At 42.9% G+C, this 20,769-nt stretch overlaps 3 protein-coding genes and 1 long non-coding RNA gene across 10 annotated transcripts in view; 2 read left to right on the top strand and 2 right to left on the bottom strand.

The window, feature by feature from the left end:
- LOC144035434 (uncharacterized) overlaps positions 1-2,319 on the top strand; it is an 11,059-nt gene extending 8,740 nt beyond the window's left edge. The window contains exons 15-17 of one of the 2 annotated variants that reach the window (XM_077545111.1): positions 764-858; positions 923-1,074; positions 2,172-2,319. In XM_077545111.1, the coding sequence (XP_077401237.1) occupies positions 764-858; positions 923-1,030 (203 nt within the window). In that variant the 3' untranslated portion in view covers positions 1,031-1,074; positions 2,172-2,319. Of the gene's footprint in view, positions 1-763; positions 859-922; positions 1,366-2,171 lie in introns of those variants that run through there. The other variant, XM_077545110.1, reaches the window with a different exon arrangement.
- A 2,743-nt stretch (positions 2,320-5,062) lies between these two features.
- Positions 5,063-13,724, bottom strand: LOC144034883 (serine/threonine-protein kinase DCLK2-like). 4 transcript variants are annotated; one of them, XM_077544007.1, is made up of 16 exons: positions 13,156-13,724; positions 12,177-12,742; positions 11,269-11,648; positions 10,046-10,172; positions 9,745-9,876; positions 9,567-9,655; positions 9,415-9,487; positions 9,233-9,338; positions 9,108-9,165; positions 8,361-8,480; positions 8,141-8,287; positions 7,944-8,077; positions 7,797-7,874; positions 7,616-7,712; positions 6,755-6,835; positions 5,063-6,659 (listed from the first exon to the last, which is right to left on the bottom strand). In XM_077544007.1, the coding sequence occupies exons 2-16, from the start codon at positions 12,565-12,567 to the stop codon at positions 6,561-6,563; spliced, it is 2,112 nt and encodes a 703-aa protein (XP_077400133.1). In that variant the 5' UTR covers positions 12,568-12,742; positions 13,156-13,724; the 3' UTR covers positions 5,063-6,560. The 4 variants fall into 4 exon arrangements, with proteins under 4 accessions (XP_077400133.1, XP_077400134.1, XP_077400135.1 ...); XM_077544008.1 differs by having other exon boundaries at positions 12,177-13,301; positions 13,368-13,724; XM_077544009.1 differs by having other exon boundaries at positions 13,368-13,724.
- A 1,095-nt stretch (positions 13,725-14,819) lies between these two features.
- Positions 14,820-20,363, bottom strand: LOC144034885 (transmembrane protein 184C-like). 3 transcript variants are annotated; one of them, XM_077544013.1, is made up of 12 exons: positions 20,077-20,362; positions 19,741-19,865; positions 19,532-19,662; positions 18,672-18,708; positions 18,386-18,591; positions 18,248-18,322; positions 17,569-17,662; positions 17,386-17,498; positions 17,207-17,306; positions 17,038-17,115; positions 15,386-15,479; positions 14,820-15,316 (listed from the first exon to the last, which is right to left on the bottom strand). In XM_077544013.1, the coding sequence occupies exons 2-12, from the start codon at positions 19,855-19,857 to the stop codon at positions 15,051-15,053; spliced, it is 1,311 nt and encodes a 436-aa protein (XP_077400139.1). In that variant the 5' UTR covers positions 19,858-19,865; positions 20,077-20,362; the 3' UTR covers positions 14,820-15,050. The 3 variants fall into 3 exon arrangements, with proteins under 3 accessions (XP_077400139.1, XP_077400136.1, XP_077400137.1); XM_077544010.1 differs by having other exon boundaries at positions 19,532-19,865; positions 20,077-20,363; XM_077544011.1 differs by having other exon boundaries at positions 18,386-18,708.
- LOC144034886 (uncharacterized) lies at positions 19,074-20,048 on the top strand. The gene is made up of 2 exons (XR_013288313.1): positions 19,074-19,650; positions 19,756-20,048. It is a non-coding gene; the product is annotated as an uncharacterized LOC144034886 (long non-coding RNA).
- Positions 20,364-20,769: the final 406 nt, after the last annotated feature.

Below are 20,769 nucleotides of genomic sequence, written 5' to 3'. Positions count from 1 at the left end.
TGGACTCGGGGCACTCTTCGTCGTCCGATTGAACGTCCGCCTGAGCGTGCTCGGTTGTGCTCCGCGTTTTCCGGTGTTAGCATTGCTAGCCCGTGAACCTTTGACGTCGTCATAGCCGCCGCGTCAGCGCTTCCAACTTCAGCGTCAACCTCGGAGTCACCATCATCATCATCATCGATGATGATCATCGTCGTCATCAATGTGCTCTTTAGCGTTGGTCGATGCCTTTCGTCTGAAAAAATTCCCAAGTGTCTTCTACTGCCGCGTCAATGCTTCCAACCTCGGAGTCCCCATCATCATCATCGATGATCATCATCGTCGTCATCAATGTGCTCTTTAGCGTTGGTCGATGCTTTTCGTCTTTGAAAAAAAATGCTCGAGCGTGAGCTGCTTGCAACCGGTCGCCATGTTCTCTTCCCTTCCCCAGCCATTGTCCCCTCTAGCTCCGCCTCACGTCTTCTACTGACGCCTTCCCAATCTTGTCAAAAGAGAGTCATTGCTGCCATCTAGGGGCCAAATATAGTCATTAGGCTAACTAGATCTGCTTGAAACTCACCACAGCTGGCCAAGGCTTTGCTCCACCCGTTTCAAAAAAAAAAAAAAATCGGAGAACGTCTTTTAACGTCCTTGGCGGCCCTCCGTAAGTTTTTACTAAACGTCATTTAACGTTTTTGGCAGTCAAAGAGTTAAAAGCTCTGATAGCATAGATATGAATTCCCAAGTTTATCACGACAATGCCAAAACGCTTTCTTCCTGGTTCCAGGTCAGCCAATTCCAAACCAGAAGGTTGCGGTGAGGGGCGTGGCCAAAGCTTTATTTGCCTTCACTGCCGAGCATGAGGACGAGCTTACAGTGAAGGTAAGCTTGTCAAAACGCGTCATCAAACAACATGTTCTGACTTCTTGTTATTCTCTTCTTCCAGCCTGGCGACATAATCACGCAGGTGGAGTCTGCCGATGAGCAGTGGATTGCGGGAGTGGTGGGCAGTAAACGCGGAATTGTGCCCAAAAACTACATTTTGCTTCTTTGACAAGGAAATCTGCTGACGGGGCATTTTTGGGTTTTGTGGTGGAGGTGAGGACAATATTTCTGTCAAATGACGTGACAACGGCCTCACCCCCACACCCAAATGCTGTTCAATACTTTAAACAAGACGCTGAAGCTCAAATGCGGGAGTTTTTCCTCTCCTAGTCGTAATGTGTTTGAATATTAACGTGACTAACCAATCTTGTCGGATGTTTCCGTGAAGTGTCGGGACAAGAATACCGGGACGGTGTTAGGCTTCTTCGGTGAAGTTACATGAATGTAATCAAAACAAACATTCCAACTTTTAAATCCTAATAAAACTTTGCAACATTCCTCTAATTATGTTTTCCTCATCTGTATCGTTCAGTGAGCTTCTACCTTTATTTGAAAAAAACAAGCAGCTCAAACTTTAGGTTAAATAGTAACCATGATTTGGACTTATGCATACAATGTAAAATATAAACTGGTTTATTATGTTTGCAACAGCAAACATAATTTGTAGTGCAAAAACAACAAAGTTCAACAAGAAAAAAAAAAATCTAGAAAAGCAAAGTACTGAATGTAAAAAATGTCAAGCAAATAATGATGCAACTCAGCACTGGTACCTGAAACAAGGTGACACAATAGTTTAAAAACAATTATGAATGAAGAATTAGGTATTGCGCAACAGTTTTAGTTTAAAAAAAACAACTCGATCCTATCTGAACTTTTCTGCTCACGGAGGCCCTCTAGTGGCAGCTAGATGTTCACAGGTCTGCCTCTGGGGAACGAATCCAAACAGCTGAAGTTACATGCGTAGTTTACCGCTACCAGAGTGTGAATGTGTGAGTACATGAATAATGTACCCATTGAGACGCGTCTTTGAGTGTCCAACAAAGCACTAAATCTGATGTATTGATGTTGAATCACTATTGTATTTATTTGATTTGCACTGTACTGCATTAATGCATTCCTTAAGGTGGTTGTACTACCAGATATTTTCGTTGGTACTTTTAAAATTGGTCCTTTTAGAAATAAATGTGTATTTTTGTGAAGAAAATGAAATAAAAGATCACAGATAATTGTCGTTAGTTTTGTGCAGTTTTAAATCAAAATATGTCAGGATTTATATTATCGAAGTATAAAATGTTGTCCATGTCACATAGGTCTCCTACAAACCATAACGAACAGATGGTCAAGTAAAACCACTGCATCAACCTGTACCTGTGACGCAACCAGATGACGAGTCTGGCAGTTACTCCAACCCTCGAGGACAGCTGGCTTTCCCCAGATTTATTCCCCGGGGTTAACAGACTTTCTGGAGGGGGGGGGGGGATAAAAGTGCAGTATCTTGAATTCATCTTTGTTTCTCCTAATAAAGCACAAGTAGCAAACTACACTGCCTCTTTCCTTCAGTCATCAAGTCGACTCATGTTAGCAATTCCATGACAAGCGCCCCCACACGGATTGACAATGAAAGCATATACCATGCCATGAAAAATATTCTCAAATCAAGTCATGAGAAATTTCTTAAACATGAGAAAGTTTCGCGCTAAATACAAGCTACAATTGAAAAACTCGTCTGTAATTTGCTATTTGTATGTAGACACAGCAGTGCTAACATGAAAGTTTTTAGTTGTTTTTTAAATTAATTTGCAATATGTTGAAACTAGTGGATAGACAGGTTTAGTGATGGGGGGTACTTTACATTTTCATTTATTTATTTTTTTATGGTGGAGAGACACACAACCGGCGTAATGTCATTTGCAACTTTAGATATAAAAGACAACATCTCGGGGACCGTTACAAAATGGCCGAAAGGTAAAAACTTTACCTGGGGTTCGTTCATACGACCCCGGTTCGATCCCCATTTTGCACTCCTTTCATAATTTAAAAGTGTACTAAGAGTAAGTTTCGTACTAGGGCCTACTGACTCACAGGAAAAGCCTTGTAGGCTACCACTCGACCAGTTTGTCTACATTGCATTTAGTTGTATTTAAATTGTGATTGACTACGTTTGCTACGTCAGTGCAATATGACTAAATGCCCCCCAAAAAAAGACGCCAGTAAAACTCTATAGTCGAGTGGTTTACGACATGGTCCACGGAGTAGATTGGCTGAGCTTTGTCTCTTATAACACACTCCAATTTCTATTTGTTTCTGTGTTAGTTTTTTTCTTTTTTCTGTACGTGACGTCATCACGGGAAATTTAAATCGGGACAGACGTGGCAATCATTCTCTCTCGCCTTTCAGACAGCATCATGTCGTGCTCGTCCACCTGCTGCTCCCCATTGATTTCCACAAGAGCATCCCATCACACACTTTGACAAAGTGGGTGTTCACTCTTAATAGCTTTTTAAAACTCACTGCTTTGCTCACTTTTAACGCGATTTAGCACTTTTGGCGTGCTTCCATCTTGTTAACATGTTAGCTAAAACGTTGGCACTGAAAGACGGTGTTTATTGTCTCTTAACTTTTTACAGTATTTGGACGAAAACCTGTGCGTCTTCAAAATTGCACGGAATGAATCAAGTTTATCTTTATATACATGCATGTTAATTGTCTAAAAGTGGAAATGTTCAAATTGAGCCTAAAATAGCCGAATTCCTGTGCGTTTTAATGTGGATTCACAAGTAAGCTCATATCCATTATTAAACAAACTAAATCAAGTCTCAGGCTGTGTTGATTCTTATCAACAGGCTCCAAAATGGTACACTTGCTGTCTCAAGGCTTGACTTTTGAAGTAGAGTTCCTCTTGCAAAGATTAGCTTCTTTAATCCAAGTATTTCACTTTTTTTTTAAATTTAATTCTAGGTGGTGTTGGTGCAGGCCGTCAAGATACATGACGTCATGATCAACTTGTGTCGACAGATTTTAACTGACTGTTTTGTGACTTAAAACATAAAGTTAGATTGTACTTCGACTATAATAATAGGCCTGTTAAAACATTAGATGTATTTTTTCCCCCTACTCGGCAAGTGAACATATTAACCAATTACAGTTAATCTATTGTCAATTATGCAACAGTGTGCGAAAATCGCATGTTTAGAATATTCATAACAGCGTGCGTGTGGGTGAATGTGCCCACACGTCCAGAAGGTGGCAGCACCCCTAAGCTTCAGCCCACCCTATCACAGACCTGACTCAAAAGAGAGAATACTGGGCCCACCGCAATACGCCTCTTGCTTTTCCATTTCACATCTCTCAATATTTTCTATGCATATTTATACATATTTAAAAAAAAAAAATGCATTTTAGCTCAATAGATTCCAGGTCATGTGACTTAAGGACTCAAAATCAGTATTGGATGAAACTGCTGTGTCTGCAGCATGTTTTCAATTTAAAATCTAAAAAATTCTATACATTTATATACTAAAATATTAGTATTTTAGTTAAAGATATTTTATTTATGATATAATAATATTATCTTTTTGGATCAGTAGCTTCCAGTTGATGTGACATATTTGGTTGACACATATCTTAGTCTTTTATTCCACGAGAAGAAATATATGAAGATAAGTTTGATTATACTGAGGCATATTTTTAATTGCTTTTCAATGACAGATATTTTATCCTGAAAGCCGCATATGCTTACACGCAGTAGTGTATTTTTCTTTTTGTTTTTGTAACTTATAAAATAGGGTAACACAAAATGTTGTTGGAGAAGCGACTGACAGCAGTGAATATCCAACCTAAAACTAGCTTCACCTCACCAAACACATAAATGAGCTGCTTTTCCATCTGTGTCTCGTGCTATATCCCATTTCGTTTTAGAAATAAAAATTGAAACTCAAACTGTTATTAGACTTGTGCTTACTCATTCCAGACAGCGAGCGAGAAAATCAAGGTGTATATCAATTTTGGTGTTTCTGTTTTTAAAAACAAAAGTCAAATGAGTCATTTTCCTATTTTTAATATCTAACGTATTATATCCAATGACCAAAAGAGACATGGACCGACTTTGGAGGCTAGCAAAGTGTTCCTAAATGCCATTTAAGATGGTCAGTGTTGGAGAAAAAAAACACACAAATGCCTTTCAGAAGGACTTTCGTCATGGAAAGCTTTTGGAAAATGTTTTAATCTACTGCACTTGATTGAAGGTTAATAAGGCATGATGACTAGCACATACATAAACATAAGTTAAAGCATGTTTGTAAGGAGAAGATTAGCTGCAAGTCCACCTTGTGTGCCCACATTGCTAACAGTGTCAACACCGCAAGGCGCCATTTGGTTTGGTGCAGAGCTGGACTGGCCATTTGGCATACAGGGCAGAAACCCGGTGGGCCTCTTTTGGGGCAGATGCAGTGCTTTTTAATTATTATTTTTCTACATTTAACCCCAAGAGACTGGCCCACAATTTAGAGGGACCAGTCCATTAATCGATTTTGAATATAGATAGCAAACTGAAACATAATCATTAAACCTCAGTGGCAGAACTACATGTTAGTCAAGCTGGGCCGGCATGCCTAAGTCAAAATGCAAGAGCCGATTTTTTTTTTTTGTGCCAGTCCAGCCCTGGTTTGGTGTAAAGCAAAGAGAAAATTGGCAATACTTAAGAGTGGCTCTGGCCAACAGGTCATAACACGATTGGATTTATTTTGTTTTAAATCAGGGGTGTCCAAACGTTCCTGTCCAATGTCCACTTTCAAATTCTTAGTCTTGAATTTGCTCAAAACATTAAAAATAATCCATCAGTGGGGGGTAAACATCCATCCATTTTCTGAACTGCTTAACCACACTCGGCAATTGCAAAGCAATTACAATACCGGTAACTCAAATCATTTTCCCCATTCAAATGAGGCACCGCTGTATTCTATGTATTTTTTAAGAAATAGAATAAAAAATGAAGCTAATAAATACATTATGAATTTTTGTTTGCCGCTGGTAGCTAAAGACACACACAAAAAAAAAGACCCAGACCGTAGTTTGGACACCCATGCTTTAAATTCCCACATTCTCACAGACAACAGACAGAATGATAGAGAAATGGGACAATTAGTTATTAAGCACCATTCAATTCACGACCCCCCACACCCACCCCCTCCTTGAGGTCGACTTCCAACTTCACGACAGATTCACTCACATGACGGCTAACGTGTTACAACATATTTCTAGGAAGCTAACAGGGTTTGTTAGACTGAAACATGGCCTTGAGCAGCATAAATGTCAATTTTTTTCCCCACTTTTTTTTTTTTTTTTTAACCCTGTTTGGATCAGTGCAGACAGGCACAGTGCTTCTGGCCTCGGTTTAGGAAATATAAACAGAAGTTGCTTGGGATGCTTCTTCCCAGAAAAAGTGGAAGACATTCTGGATACGGGGAAAGGCTTTAAATGATCTATCCACTTTTCCTGATGCACACCCTTTTTTTTTTTTTTGTCTTTCTAAAATACTGGATTGTAGCTACTCCAGTTGACTGCAGTAGGAAGTTTCGAGGATGCGCTTTTGGTGACTGGATGAACAGGAATCGGGGATGACCACAGATGGGGATCAAGTTCTCCAAGATGTGTCAATGTGTTGGTTGCTCAAGGATGAGATTTGGTCCAGTGGCCGACGTCTAGACCAGCAGGGAAGGAACCTGCTTGGTTTCCAGCCCTGGAGATTCCTTTTCCGTTCCGCTTGTCTCCTCGTTGCCGGAGTCGATGGGAGCGTCATCCTGCGTGAGTGCACGCGGAAAAAACAGTGTCATTTTTTTTTTTTTTTTTAGACAATTAAGAGATAATGGTGATGGTCACAAGAGTGCAAGCTCACCGACACCCATGGGTGTGAGAGAATCTCATCTGCTGTGAAGCGAGCGTCCACGTTCACCTGCAGCATCTGACTAATCAGCATCTGAGGAGAATTGATATTGAGATCAACACAAAAAAAAAATCTGAAAAACTGAAATGTTAAAAAAAAATGACTAGCGCAGATGGAATAATATGGAATAGGCAGGACTGGACTGGCCATTTGGCATACAGGGCAGATGCCCGGTGGGCCAGTCTCTTTTGGGGCCGTTGCAGTGCTTTTTTAATTATGTTCCTCAATTTTACCCCAAGAAATTGTCTCACAATTTATCCAATCCACTTTATTTCTATAGCACATTTTATAAACAAGCATTTCCAAAGTGCTGCACATTGAGATCCGCACACTATACTATATATATAAAAAAAAGTCAATAAAATACAATTAAAAAAATACACAAAAAGAACTTAAGGACCACACAATTGACGCTGAATTAAAGCCAAGGAATAAAAGTGGGTCTTAATTAAGACGAGACTTAAATTTAGAAGGATCAGTCCGTTTATATATTTCAATATAGATAGCAAAGTGAAACATCATCAATAAACATGAATGGCAGAACTACATGTTAGGCAAGAGTCGTGCCGGGCCAGCGGACCTAAGTCAAAATGCCAGGGCCGATTTTTGTGTGTGTTCCAGTCCAGTCCATTTGGCAGCATTGTGGGATGGAACACAGCCGACTCCTGGCCAATTGAAGCGGCTCTCCTCATTCCCATTAGAATCAGGACATTTTCAACAAATACATGCATTAAGAAACAAATCTTTGAATTCACTTAATAGGCACTTTCACACAGTTTGAGGACGTTCCTCATGGGTGGTTCTAGCCGTCACCTTGGCAGGAAGGCCGATGGTGTCCCAGTCCGGTGACGGGAACTCCAGCTTCCCTCTGAGGATCTGATCGAACAGCTCCTCCTGGACGTTGTTTTCACTGAGGAATACGAGACGCATTTAGATCGAAAGAGCATTCTTTGTTTTGGATGATGACCGGCGGTTGTGTGTTAGATTGACGGACCTTCTGAACGGCGGGAAACCGCAAAGGAGGATGTAGGTGATGATCCCCGCTGCCCAGATGTCCACCTTCAGACCGTAACTTCACACAAACCGTCCCACAAGCAATAAATGCCAGCTCTAAATAACCTCACTTGCTGTGTCCTCTCACCCGGTTTCAGCGATGATCTCCGGAGCCACGTAGGTCGGCGTGCCGCACACGGTGTAGAGCGGCCCCTCCACCACCGTGGCCAACCCGAAGTCTCCCAGTTTGAGCGACTTGGTGCCATCCGGGTACTCGCACACCTGCCGGGAACACAAACTGGTCATGGAGTCCACGTTGGCCGTCCGGCGCGTCGCGGCGCCTACCAGCAGATTCTCTGGCTTGATGTCTCTGTGCACGATGTTCATCCTGTGCAGGTACTTGATGGCTCCGCCCAGATTGTACACCATGGCGCCGGCGTCGTGCTCGCTGTACTTGGTGGACGACGTAATGGCGTCAAATAAGTCGCCTCCCTAAAGCAAGCAGAGAGACGGAGTTCCAACTTTGTCGTTTGGTCGTCACGCACGCACGCAGCAAGATGAGCACCTTGACCAGCTCCATGACCAGGAAGAGCTGAGACGGCGTTTCGTCCACCTCGATGAGCTGGATGATGCTGGGGTGTCGAACCCGACGCAAGACCGCCACCTCGTTCTCGATCAGGTGCTCCTATTTAAATAGAACACCACAGGGTTGTTTTTTTTTGATACAGTATAACTAGTGATGTCACTATAAAATATTTTTTTAATCGATTAATCTGTCAATTATTCAATTGATTAATCGACTAATTGGATTCATTTTCATTTTGCATTAAAGTGTGTTACAAAAGTTATTGGTGCTTATTTCATAGTTTGTATTCGTATAGTGATAAAAAAAAAAAAGGGAGATTGATGTTATACTACGTTACCGGTTTGGTTATTGTTTTCCAAAGTAAAAACAGGTTTTTGAAAACAACTTTGAGGATGCTTAATGTGAAAATGTATTTTGTAATTGCGATTACTATTCCCCCAAAAAGATTCCACGTGACTTTGTACCCAAAACTAATTTTGTCACAGGTTTATAAAAACTACAATTTTATTTATTTATTTATTTTTATTGACAATTTTTTTTGTTATTTGTATCCCTAATAACCAGGAAATGCAAGGGGGGGGAATTCAATGAGAATTTCTTCTTCCAGCCATTAAAAGGGTTAAAATAGTTAATTTGATAATCAATTGGTTGTCGATTTGACAACTCTAAGCATAACGTCCGCACAAAATGCTAGCTGTTGCATTGACATAACAAAATAACCTTCACCTTCCCGCAGCAGCGAGCTTTGTCGATGATCTTCAGCGCAAACTCCTGCCCGTTGGACCTGCCGGGAACATCAGAACCATCATTCCGCATTGGGCTAACAAGAACGAAACTTCCCGTGTCTTTACCTCTCGACGCACTCCTTCACCACCGCAAAGTTCCCATCTCCGATCACTTTCCCAATTTTGTACTTGCTGCTGATGAGCGACGACGACACCGACAGGTTTCCGTTCACTTGGGAGAGAAGTTCGACGGTGTGGTCACATGGTCGTTAGACAGACAGATTAGCGGACGTGATATGATACCACACCTTCGGGAACGACGTCATCGGCATGCTCATCCGCGCCATTAACGTCCGCGGAAGCGGCCCGATGAGGCGAAACCTGCAGACAGAACGATGCGGATCGTGTTGGTGAAGACGAGTTGAAGACAGAGATGTTTCCGTTTTAACGAAGAGCTCACCTTGAGGCTGCTGCGTGTTCCTGGACTCGTGGGGGAGGGGCTTGATCTGGACAACTTTGCGGGGACCTGCGATCCTGACGCCTCATTGGCTGCAGAAAAGAGGAAAGAACCATGTTGAGTGATGTAGAAAAACATCTTGTTCAGCTGTGTAAAAAAAAAAAATGTTTTCATGTCTTACTTGATCCCGGTGACTGTGACTGCGGCACAGCTTTTGCGGAAGCCTTGGCGGAGGTCAAACCAGATACGCTCGAAATCTTGGGAGTCAAAGTCCTCTGAGAGGCGGCGGGACGAGTCGTTTTGACTCGACACTCTGGAAGACGAGAGAACTTTAATTCCACTGCTCATGAAAAGTTGGAGATAGTTTGATTTGGGGTCAACTTTTTTCTTTCTTTTTTGGGAGTTTTGTATCTTGACTTTGACTGCTGTGTGTGTGTGTGTGTGTGTGTGTGTGTGTGTGTGTGTTTGTGTGCGTGTGAGACCGTTAACGAAGGCCGCCGTCTTGCCACTGTGAGTGAGCACAAAGTCATCCTGAGCGTAGCGAAACTTCTCCAGCCCGCACGCCATGAACACGTCGTCGTCCCCGAAGAAGTCCTGCAGGCAGGTCAGCTGCACGCACACACACCAGGGTTATAAATAATAGTTTGGGAATTTTCACTATAGCTAATTTTTATTTCGTTTTTGAATTTTGTTTTATAAATTTTGTTAGTTTAAATTAGTTTTCAGAGTTACAGTTAGTTTTTATTCGTTTTATTTTTTAATGCTCGGTTTAGTTTAGTTTCTCTAGTATTACTTTTATTTTATTTTTGTGTATTGTGTACTAACAACCAGGGGTGTCAAAATTAGTTCATTAATTTTGAGGTAATTTAAAGTTCCTTTAGCGCCACAATTTTTTTTTAAACGAGCGATTAATGACCGCCCCATGCTTGGAAAGTCTGCTGGGGGAATTGCAGTCGCAAGTCACTCGCAACGCAGCAGACACGTCCACGTCCAAATTTAGCAGTGATGAATTAAAAAATAATGCTTGTATTTGTGAAGACTGGGGTCAAGTTGTATTTTACAATTTTAAAAACGTGTAGAATTTCACAAGTTACTTCATGTTAAAATTTGAAAAATGCCCTGAGCTGTCACCAATGTCTAACAAATGCAATTATACCATCTAGTGGCAGAAAAATTACCTCAACCCAAATCAATATCACACTCATTTTTTTACAGTACATTACATCTTTTTAATTATAACTCAGTGTTATGAATTATTATGAAATTACTGTATCAATGACTAAAAGATGCAGCCATATTTCTATTAGTTTAACATTTTTTCCACTTTTATGTTAACAAGACTATGAAAGTTAGAAAACATATTTTATTGTACTGTACATTTTATTGTACATTTAGAACAGATATAAAAATTTGTGATTAATCATGATTAAAAATTCAACAAAAATATTATTTTAAAACAGTCATCCATGAATCAAATACTGTGTTGTTTGTATCACTGGCAATGTCTATCTTTTTGCCCTTCTATATCTGTGCGAGTATGTTTAAAAATAGTCCCATGATTCTAGTCTGTGCAGGAAAAGATAAGAGAATCTTCAAGCAGACGTTTGGCTGTCACGACTTGAAACACTTTAAAGGTAAAATCTTAACAACGAGGCGCTCTATTAAGATGGCCTATTTTGTGTTCCAAGCTACTAGCTGAGCTCACCTGTTTTCCATCCAGCGTGTACAGCCTCTTGACAGCTCCCGAGTCCAACTTGATGGCCTCCGTGATGTCAGCCAGCACTTGTTCAAAGGAATGTGCCGTCTTCTTGTTCAGGAGGATCCGCACCGCCTTGCGCGGCTTGACGCCGCTCCGGATCACCGTCACCAGCTTGGGCTTGATGAAATCTTTGCTTTCCCGGCCCTCGGGGCGCTCTTTGCCGCTCCCGCCGACCCCGGCCGCAACCCCAGAGGATGCCGCGGAAGGCCTATTCGAACTTGCTGAGACGCTTCCGGAAATGGCGCCGGGTTTCCAGCTCGGGACGGAGATCTTGGTGTAGTCCACTTTACGGTAAGGCTGGTTGGAGGCGCAAACGTAGCACTCGCCTGAGCACAGAGACATGAGGAGCTTAAAGTTGGCAATATTGGGCTTTCAGGTAACAATTCAAGACGAACCAAAAATGTACTACAACCTTTCCAAGTGACTTTTGTGTGTAGTGTGCACTATATGCGTTATGTCACAAAGTAATGTATCGGTTTTAGTATCCATACATTAGTGCTCATTAGCGGTCTTTACACTCATCAATATTGATGAGTGGGAGGAAAGGAGCAGTTCAAGTCCCTTAAGCTGGAATCCTTTGAGTCTACATAAAACGCATCCGGAAAGTATTTCTTGCAAAGAGCGTGGAGACCGCTCCTTAGTAAGCGCCAGTAATATTAGTCATTCTTCACAGAGGATAAAGAATATATGCCTGTGTATTTTGTCTACATGTTGATGCGCTGCTTGTTTTCAAATATCTGTTGCTTAAAGAGTTATAAAATCTCCACATTAGTCTGTCAATGGCAGTTTGCATTGTGTGTTAGCTTTAAGCTAACAGAAGGCGTATCTGGCTACTGCATACGCGTTTAGCTAACCTTCCACCAGCTCGTCCATGCTGCTGATCTTCTTTGCGCCATCGATTGTGTAGATAGTCCGCACCCCTTGCGGCAGGTGGAGGTTGTCGGCCAGCGAGCGGGTCAGCTCCATAAGCAGGCCGTCGTACGAGCGGAAGCGATCGCTAGAAACGGCGTACACCAGCCCCTTAAAGGAGCGGTCCCCGTTGCGGTAAAAGCGCACCTTCTTGGCGCGCTTCTCCAAGGTGAGCGCCTGCAAAGTGCGCGTGCGGTAGTAGCTGCAGTTGGTGCTGTGCGCTGGACTCGGAACCAGGCTGCTGCCCCGCGAGCTCGGGCCCGAGTCGTCTCGTTTCGCGCGAGCGGATCGCCCTCGGCGAACCTTGTCCCGTTCATCAAAGTGCTCCAGCTCCATGGTCTTACTTGGGATTGGATCCAAACGCACGGTCCCACTACTTGGGATTCATCTCAACTGAGATTTTGTGAAAACTGCTCTTGGGTGTTTCTAGAAAGCCATTTGAGATCTTTTAAGTGGTGATTTCAGGAGAGGAGAAGATTCTGATGCAGGGAAGCCAATATCCGCTTGGATCCTGAAAAGAAGGACGGAGGTGAAATATTATAAAAATATAAAATCTGGAAAATGCAGCCTCTATGAATTCTGCTAAATGTGCTTTTTACTCTGCATTTGGTGCCCGTGTTTTATGTGCTCTAATATGAAGACTTGAAATGAAAGGATTCTTTGCACTACACTTTAGAATTATCAGTTCATTAAGACAAATGTTCACTCGGATTGAAAGAAACTGAGTTGTAATTTTCTGTAATCATCTAAATGATTTTGACCAAAAAATAAATAAATCGTGCAATATCTCCAAATGTGGAAAAAAAAAAAGATAAAGGAATGAGCTTGAATCAGGAGTCGAGGTCACGACAGCATCTGCAGCAACCTCCAGGTCCAGTCCGTCTCAAGTCGAGTCGGTCTCACTGACCCCAACCACATGCTCACCTATGAGTCCGTTTTCGTGCGTTCATAAGGTCAGATGAGCTTTGCAGTGGGGGAGTCAGCATCACCTTGCAGCATGCAAACATGTCAGTCAAGGTTGCAGGTGCAATCCAGTCACGTGTTTGCCGTTGCATCCCATTCGGAACAACCTGCACCAGATTAGAACAAAAGCCTGAATCCGCCCAAACGCGTGCACGGTGGAGGGAGGCACCTACCAATAATGCCGTGGAGCCGGTTTGTTGCTATGGAGGTCCCCCCCCACACACACACACACAAAACCTCCCCTCCTCCCCGGTGCGCAGGTTCCGGTATTTTCCGGCTGAAACGGCGGCTGCATGTGGATTGGACCGCGACGACCGCCGGGCCGGCCGAGCCAGTCTGCTATCCGGGGATTAGTGATGCAGAGGCGGCGAGCTCGCGTAGCTGGATGCGCCGCGACGGTCTCCGGATAGCAGCAGCTGCGCGGCTGCTGCAGCAGAGAGTAGACGCCGGCACAACGAGCTTCCGCTCCCGCCCCTCCTTCGAGGCTCTCTCTCTCTTTCTGTCTGTCTGTCTCTCTCTGTCTCCGTGTCTCTCTCTCTCCCTTTTCCTCTCTCTCCGCGTCTTTTGTCTATCTCCATCTCCCTCGACCCCTCCCCCTAATCTAGTCCCATTTTGTCACTTTAGCCAATTAAAGCAGAAAAAAGGCAAATGCCCGAGGAAACGAAATAGTAAGAATAGATTGATGGATTGATAGCTATATTGATTTATAAACTGTATGTAGATATCTATCATTATCTCAATATAGGTATCTGTAATTCGTTCATTGTGCATTTCCCCTGACTATACTAATCAGTGAATGTTGAATGTCTAAGTGTATGCACATGTACGTGCATGCCTGGTTAGTGTGTGGCAATATTAACAATAATTGATTTGTTTCTTTTGTAGAGAACCAAGACGGCGTGAGGTTCATTTCTGGGACCCAAGGCCCAGATCGCCTCATCCAAATCCAAGTGCCACATACAGAAAAATTGAAAGAACCAGATAAGTTTGATTTTAACTTTATTGTTTATTGCACAAACACTAAATAGACTTAATATAGGCCTATATGTATAATTAAAGAAAAAGCATGTACTGTATACATTATCTCACATTTCTGCAGGTATCTTTTCATGACACGTGTACATCTTATACAACAGTGTCAATTTATTGCTCCCTTCAAAATGACTCAAAGGGTAGCCATTAAGAGCTAAACCCCCTGGCAACAAAAGTGAGTACACCCTTTAGTGAAAATGCCCATGCAGCACTGCCTTAACTTTTTTGGGGTACGGAGTCCACCAGAGCTTCACATGCACTGGAATCCTCTTACACTCCTCCACGACCACATCACGAAGCTGGCGGACATCCGACACATTACGCTGCTCCACCTTCCGTTTGAGGATGCCCTTATAGTGATACTGATACTTTGTGAGATACTTAGAATGTATATAAAATACCAAGTTCATCATACATTAATTTCCCCCTGACTATACTCATCAGTGAATGTTGATGAATGTCTAAGTGTAATGTACATGTCTGTACATGCCTGGTTAGTGTCTGGCAATATTGACAGTAATTTCCTCGTCTCTTAGAGAACTAAGCCGGCGGCATGACGTTTTGTTTTAAAGGAGACATGCAGTGCAGGCCAGTTTGATTTTCACCTTATCGTTTATTGCACAAAAACAAAGCAGGCTTAATATATATCATGAAAGAAAAAGCCTCTAAGGACAGTATATACAGTATACACCTGTACGATGAGGGCACCTTTACAGAAATTCAGTTTTTCTGCTCTCTGTAAGATGCCTTGGTATTGGTATCAAGGAAGTATATCAAAGTGATACATCTTGACTGAGACACAAAAGCATTCCATGCATGGCCTGTCAACGAGTTTCCCCTGCCTGAGTTGGTGAGTGATCGCTGTCGTCCTCCTCCCAAGATGCCGTGGTGAACCCCGCCGGGGCCGAGATGGAATGTGGGGCCGGAGTGTGTCCGAGGCCTTGATAGCGACCGGTCGAGGAAGGGGAGGCGGGCGCGGAGGCGGGAGCGGCCGCCGCATCCTGAGACAGGAGGCCGGTGTGCTCGCTGTGCTCTGGACGGGCGGCGGCGCCGAAGTACATCTTGTTGGGACGGCCCAGGAAGGTGCGGCCTGGAGGCAAGTGGTATGGCTTTGTGTTTTTGTTTACATTTGAACGGCAGCAGGTGGACACGCACTCACCAACGTGGCGGACCTGCTCGCTGACGTCAGCCCTGATGTCCGAAAAGTCCCACATGGCCAGAAAGCTGTCGCAGCATGTTCCTTCCTCTGCCTCCTACATGAATCGGTCAATATAAAGTCACAGTTAGTGTGTGTATGTGAATATAAGGTCACAGTTAGTGTGTGTGTGTGTGTGTGTGTGTGTGTGTGTGTGTGTGTGTGTGTGTGTGTGCGTGTGTGTGTGTGTGTGTGTGTGTGTAGGGCAGGAGTCTGCAACCTGCAGCTCTTTAGTCACTCTCCAGTGGCTCCCTGTGAAGCGCTCAAAAGATTTGTAGAAAATATATTTTTTACATTTTTATTTTTTAGACCAAATATTCTTTAAATTAATTAATGACTAAATAAAAATGAATTAAATATTTTTTAAAAATGTCAGAGTCCAAATATTATCTTGTCAGAAACAAAGATATGAGCGGTAGATGCAAAAGTACACTCTAAAAAGGAATTGGTTAAAAAAAAAACTACCAATCTAGTAAGTTAAGATCATATTGGCTTGATTAACCAATAAATTGGTCAGACTTTGACCATTCCGGTTGGCTACGGGCATACCAATTTTATTGGTTAGCCAAACAACCAATGAAATTGGTTACAATAGAAAGTAAGTCTAGATAGATCACTTGGAAATATATTTATCGTATCAATTTATTGTATTGTATTTATTCATTATTATAAGTGATTACAATAGAATTTAAAAATATAGTGTTTAAAAATGGAAATGTGTGTCTAGATAGATTACTAGGCATGACCAGCTCAATGGTCTACCCTGAGACTGGGAGGTTGTGGGTTCAATCCCTGGCCGGGTCATTCCGAATACTATAAAAAATGGGATCTGACATCATGGATTATGGGTTGGAATTGGGGGGTTTGATCATCAACTGATTCCTGAGCATGGCCCCTGCTACTGCTCGCCGTTTCTTTTTTTTGTGGGTGGGACAGTCAGTGGTACTTTTTTTTTTTCGGGAATCCCGTAACCCGCGGGATTCCTGAAAAAAATGTCAGCCTCTAACACAGATTAACCAATATCTTGATCGGTTGGCCCAATCACCAATATATATTGGTTGAGAGTGGTTGTTTTAGGCAAAGGATCTGTCGGACACATAACTAGCTAGATTGGTCAAATGTAACTTTTTTTCCTGGTAAATTTTAACCAATCTGTTTTTAGGATGTAAAAATGGCCTAAAAATGCCCCCCAAAAGACCATAATATGTCCAAAAAGGAAGAGGAAAAGGAGGAAAATTACCATAAAATGTCCATGAAATTGCAAAAAAAATTTAAATAAAAAAGGCAGGAAAGAAACATTCAAAAAATAACTATAAAATGTCCCAAATGTCCTGAAAATTACCATAAAATGTCGACAAAATGCTAAAAATGTCAGAAATTTGACAGAAAGGCAGAAAAATCTAAAGATTCATAAAAAATTAAGTATGAAAAACTACAAAAAGGCAGAAGAAAGTGAAATGGATGTTGCGTATTTTTGTGTTCTTGTGCAACTCACATTAGCCTACCACCAACAACGCTGTTTTGTGGCTGCAGACAGATTTTTTTGCTATTTATTTGGCCTAAAATGGCTCCCTTGACAGTAAAGGTTGCTGACCCTTGATATAGTGCATGCGCACCTGCACGTAGGGCTTGTAGGTGAAGGTGTAATGGTGAGCGATGGCAGCCAGGAACATTTCTATGCAGATGATGAAGTCCTGAATTGCAGGTAAAAATGATCACATCTTTATTGGATTAACTCTTGCGAAATACATTCAAGCAATTATTGTCATGATTATTTGTGCTCACCTGCAGCCCAGTGGCCACCGCCTCCACGCTGGCCCAGTCCCACGTGTGTTTATCCGAGATGACGCCCACCTTCACCAGGAACGCGATCAGCACCGCCTGCCTGGACACACGCCAAGTCCAATAGTGACATCAGGCGCTGTATGAATTATAAATCCGAGCTCGATAGTTGAGATTGGTACCAGAAGGAGACGAACACCACCAGTTTGACGCAGAGGAACTTGCCCACGGGCCTGATGGGAGTCAGCTCCTCTTTCAGCGCTCGGTAGAGCAACACCAGACAATACATAGCAAACTAAACACATCACACATCAAATTCTTAGCAAAAAATATAATCCTTTAGTCTAAATACCAAAATCCTTTACCAGCTGTGATATGTTGTTGATGATGACCAGATAGGACCAGGCATTACGAAAGCTGAAGTTGGCTTCGTCGTAAACGCCGCACAGCTGACACACCCTACGGGACGCCAAAGAAATGCAACTGCAGGTCACAGGTGAAGGAATTACCATTAATTGTAATCGTTTGCGTGTTCAAATAATTGCAAGATGAGATTCTGGTGGAGAGGGTCCTTGCAAGGTTGGTTTATTACAGAGATCTCTGGTCACACAGTTAGACATCACCCAAGCAGTGTCATCCAATGTGTGTGTCTTCTTTTGCCCACACAGCCTCTTTATTCAAAACATGAGGAAACGCCTCTGTCATCCCGTGACGCACAGAATGAGTTTGCATTTTCCCAGTAAACTAGATCGTCCTTGAACTTTTGACAACCGGATTTCTAATGAACAGCAACTAGACTTCTTAGATAAACATTTTAACTTTCTCATTTCTGGGAAAACAGTACAAAAGATAGCAAGAATGTCAAAAGCATTACTCACACAGGTTATATCAGGTCAACATAATTACACCTTCATCAACACATCTATAATGAAATGTAAAACAGGTAAAAAGTAAAATAAACCAATAAAAATGTTAATAATGTCAACACAGGATAGTAAAATTAAAAGCAATGAAATAACAATGGCGTTCCGGAGGGTGACTTACAGCGCTGTCACTGTGGTCACAGGCCGGACCACAGTGTACTGCAGGACTCCCAATTTGCACCGGAAGAGCAGCACTCTGATGGGACAAAAAGTTGTTTTCACGCCGTGCTCATGTGACGCCACCCCCTCCTCCTCTTACTCTCCCATGGGCCACGGCGGGCAGCAGCAGAGTGGTGGCAGGTGAGCCTGCTGCTGCTGGACCTCCAGCATCAGTACCAGGCTGGGGTATTGGTTACTCAGGAAGTTGAGCAGGAACACCAGGAAGTTGTAGATGACGTACGCCTCGTAGCATTCCCTGCAGGTGTCCACGTAGATGGCCAGGCCGGGATACCTCAGGGCTAGCCACTTGGCACAAAGGGAAAAATACAGCGATCCACGTTGTGGGGACACATTGGGGAATTGAACGCGTGTGTGTTTTGACTCACACTGTCGAGACTGTAGATTGGCACCATCCACAGGATCCTGAGAAAGTCCATATTTAGTGAATTAACACAACAGTGTTTTCAATATTGATTGATTCAATCTGACAAATGTAATTTATACTGGTAAATTAGACAGTAGATTTTATATCAGTATCCTGATCACCAGAAGTCCACATTTGGGCCTCGGGGGCGGGATCACAATGACGTCATTCACGCAACTTGTTCAAAAATGTCCTGACTTGTTCTGGATCACCAGAAGCGTACTGGCATAAGAATTTTTGGGCGTAGGGGCGGGGAGGGAAACATGCCCATATTTGGGCATAGGGGCTTTCGCTGACCTTCATTGGTAGGACATGTCCCTACATGATCTCAGCCACCGGAAGTATGATGTCATAGGAAGTCCAGGGGTGGGGCCCGAAGTATGACATCACGTGAAATGTGCCCATATTTGGCTAAAAGGGTTGGTACCGAAAGTGATGTCATCCTTTGGCAAGATGCCAAAAGCGGCGGGGAGGGGGCAGGACTTAGACCGGAATTGAAAGGGCCGGGACAGGAAGCGACATCACACCTGTCAAAAGTATGACGAGAAGTGGATCGCAATATTATAAATTTTTTATAAAAAAATGTTGACGCCGATTCTGATATTTGGCAGACTAAAATGCGATGGCCGATAAATTCAAATAATGACTAAAATAACTTATTATTTCTGTCTTATGTTGTAATGTGTTTTTTTAACAACAAAAATCTGAGTGAAAAATCTGCTGATATTCGTCATGCAGCTAACTTTTAATTAGATTAATTCGGACGACTGATTAATCGGTCAAATTCTTATGGTGACACTCTAATTAGGAGGAGTGGGTCACCTGATGATTGGCCTCTGCAGCTCCGGCTGCGTGTAGTGCACCAGGTGCTGCAGGATGTCCCACAGCGAGATTGGAATGGTGAGGAAGACAAAGACACCGGCGATGAACCAAGCTTTGCTGTGAGTTCCCACCTGAAAACGCGCACACACAGATGCCCTGAGAAGCTCAGAGGGGACGTTCTTCGAGACATCCCCGCGAAATCCCCCTACCTTGTCCTTGTGCAGCTCCCAGACGGACAGCGGCACCACAGCAGCCAGCAGAACAGCGTACAGGACCAGAACCAGCGGGCGGATCCATCGCCGCCACTCAGAGCACGAGCACGGCATTGCTGGACCTAGATCGTGTGACGTGAATGTCGGCCTCAATCCAGATTCATTTCGTTCACTATTTAATTTGTGACCCAAATGCCCCCCCACACACACGTCATCATGGGCAATTGTTTTTTGCATACCATCTGTCCAAAACACAGCCACTGCCCATTTAATAAAATACTGTATAAATATTGCAAGTAGTGCAATTTGTGCATTGTATGAAATATTTCATACGTTTGAACGTCGGAGCTTGTGATGATGGAGGCGGTGGCGGGCCTGTTGTCTTGCCTTCGTGCAGACTGCCGAGGGATTCTGTTGCCAGGCAACGCCTCTTCTGTCCCCCGGTCAAAACCGTCGTACCCTCCTCTCAGGTTCCGCCATGTGACCCCGACCGACGACCACCAGCCGATCAAGCTGATGAATCAATCAATCGCCATCGCTACATATACGCGCAGGCACGATGTGCGCGCGCGGGCGCGCTGTTTACGCGTTGCGTCACGTACGCGACCTCAGTCACGTGCAGACGACTGCTTCGGATCTTGAAATGATGTCACTCAGTTATTTTTAATTATGTTTACTGAGGCGGTGCTGTATTGTCTTAATCTGAGTACATTTAAAACAAATGAGGAAGAAATGAGCATTTAAATGAAAAAAACTATCACAATTAAGTATAGGCTTTTTAGATATCATATTATGCATATAGTAGTAATTATGTGAGTAATCAGACCCGTTTCATTTCATTTGTAAAGCAAAAAAAAAAAGTATTTGTTGTGTGATGTAGTGTACGTAACAACCGTTAGGGGGCATAAAGGACTCAAAATGCTTTACATAAAATCACAACATTTTACTGGTAATACAAGAAACATGAGACATACAACTATTTCTGCTAAATTGAGATAAGCACACACATGTATTGTCAAATATAAT

The sequence above is a fragment of the Vanacampus margaritifer genome, chromosome 15, assembly GCF_051991255.1.
Source record: "Vanacampus margaritifer isolate UIUO_Vmar chromosome 15, RoL_Vmar_1.0, whole genome shotgun sequence".
Classification (NCBI taxonomy): domain Eukaryota; kingdom Metazoa; phylum Chordata; class Actinopteri; order Syngnathiformes; family Syngnathidae; genus Vanacampus; species Vanacampus margaritifer.
The sequence above is the reverse complement of the archived record's forward strand: the minus strand, read 5'-3'. Positions and strand labels throughout refer to the sequence as shown.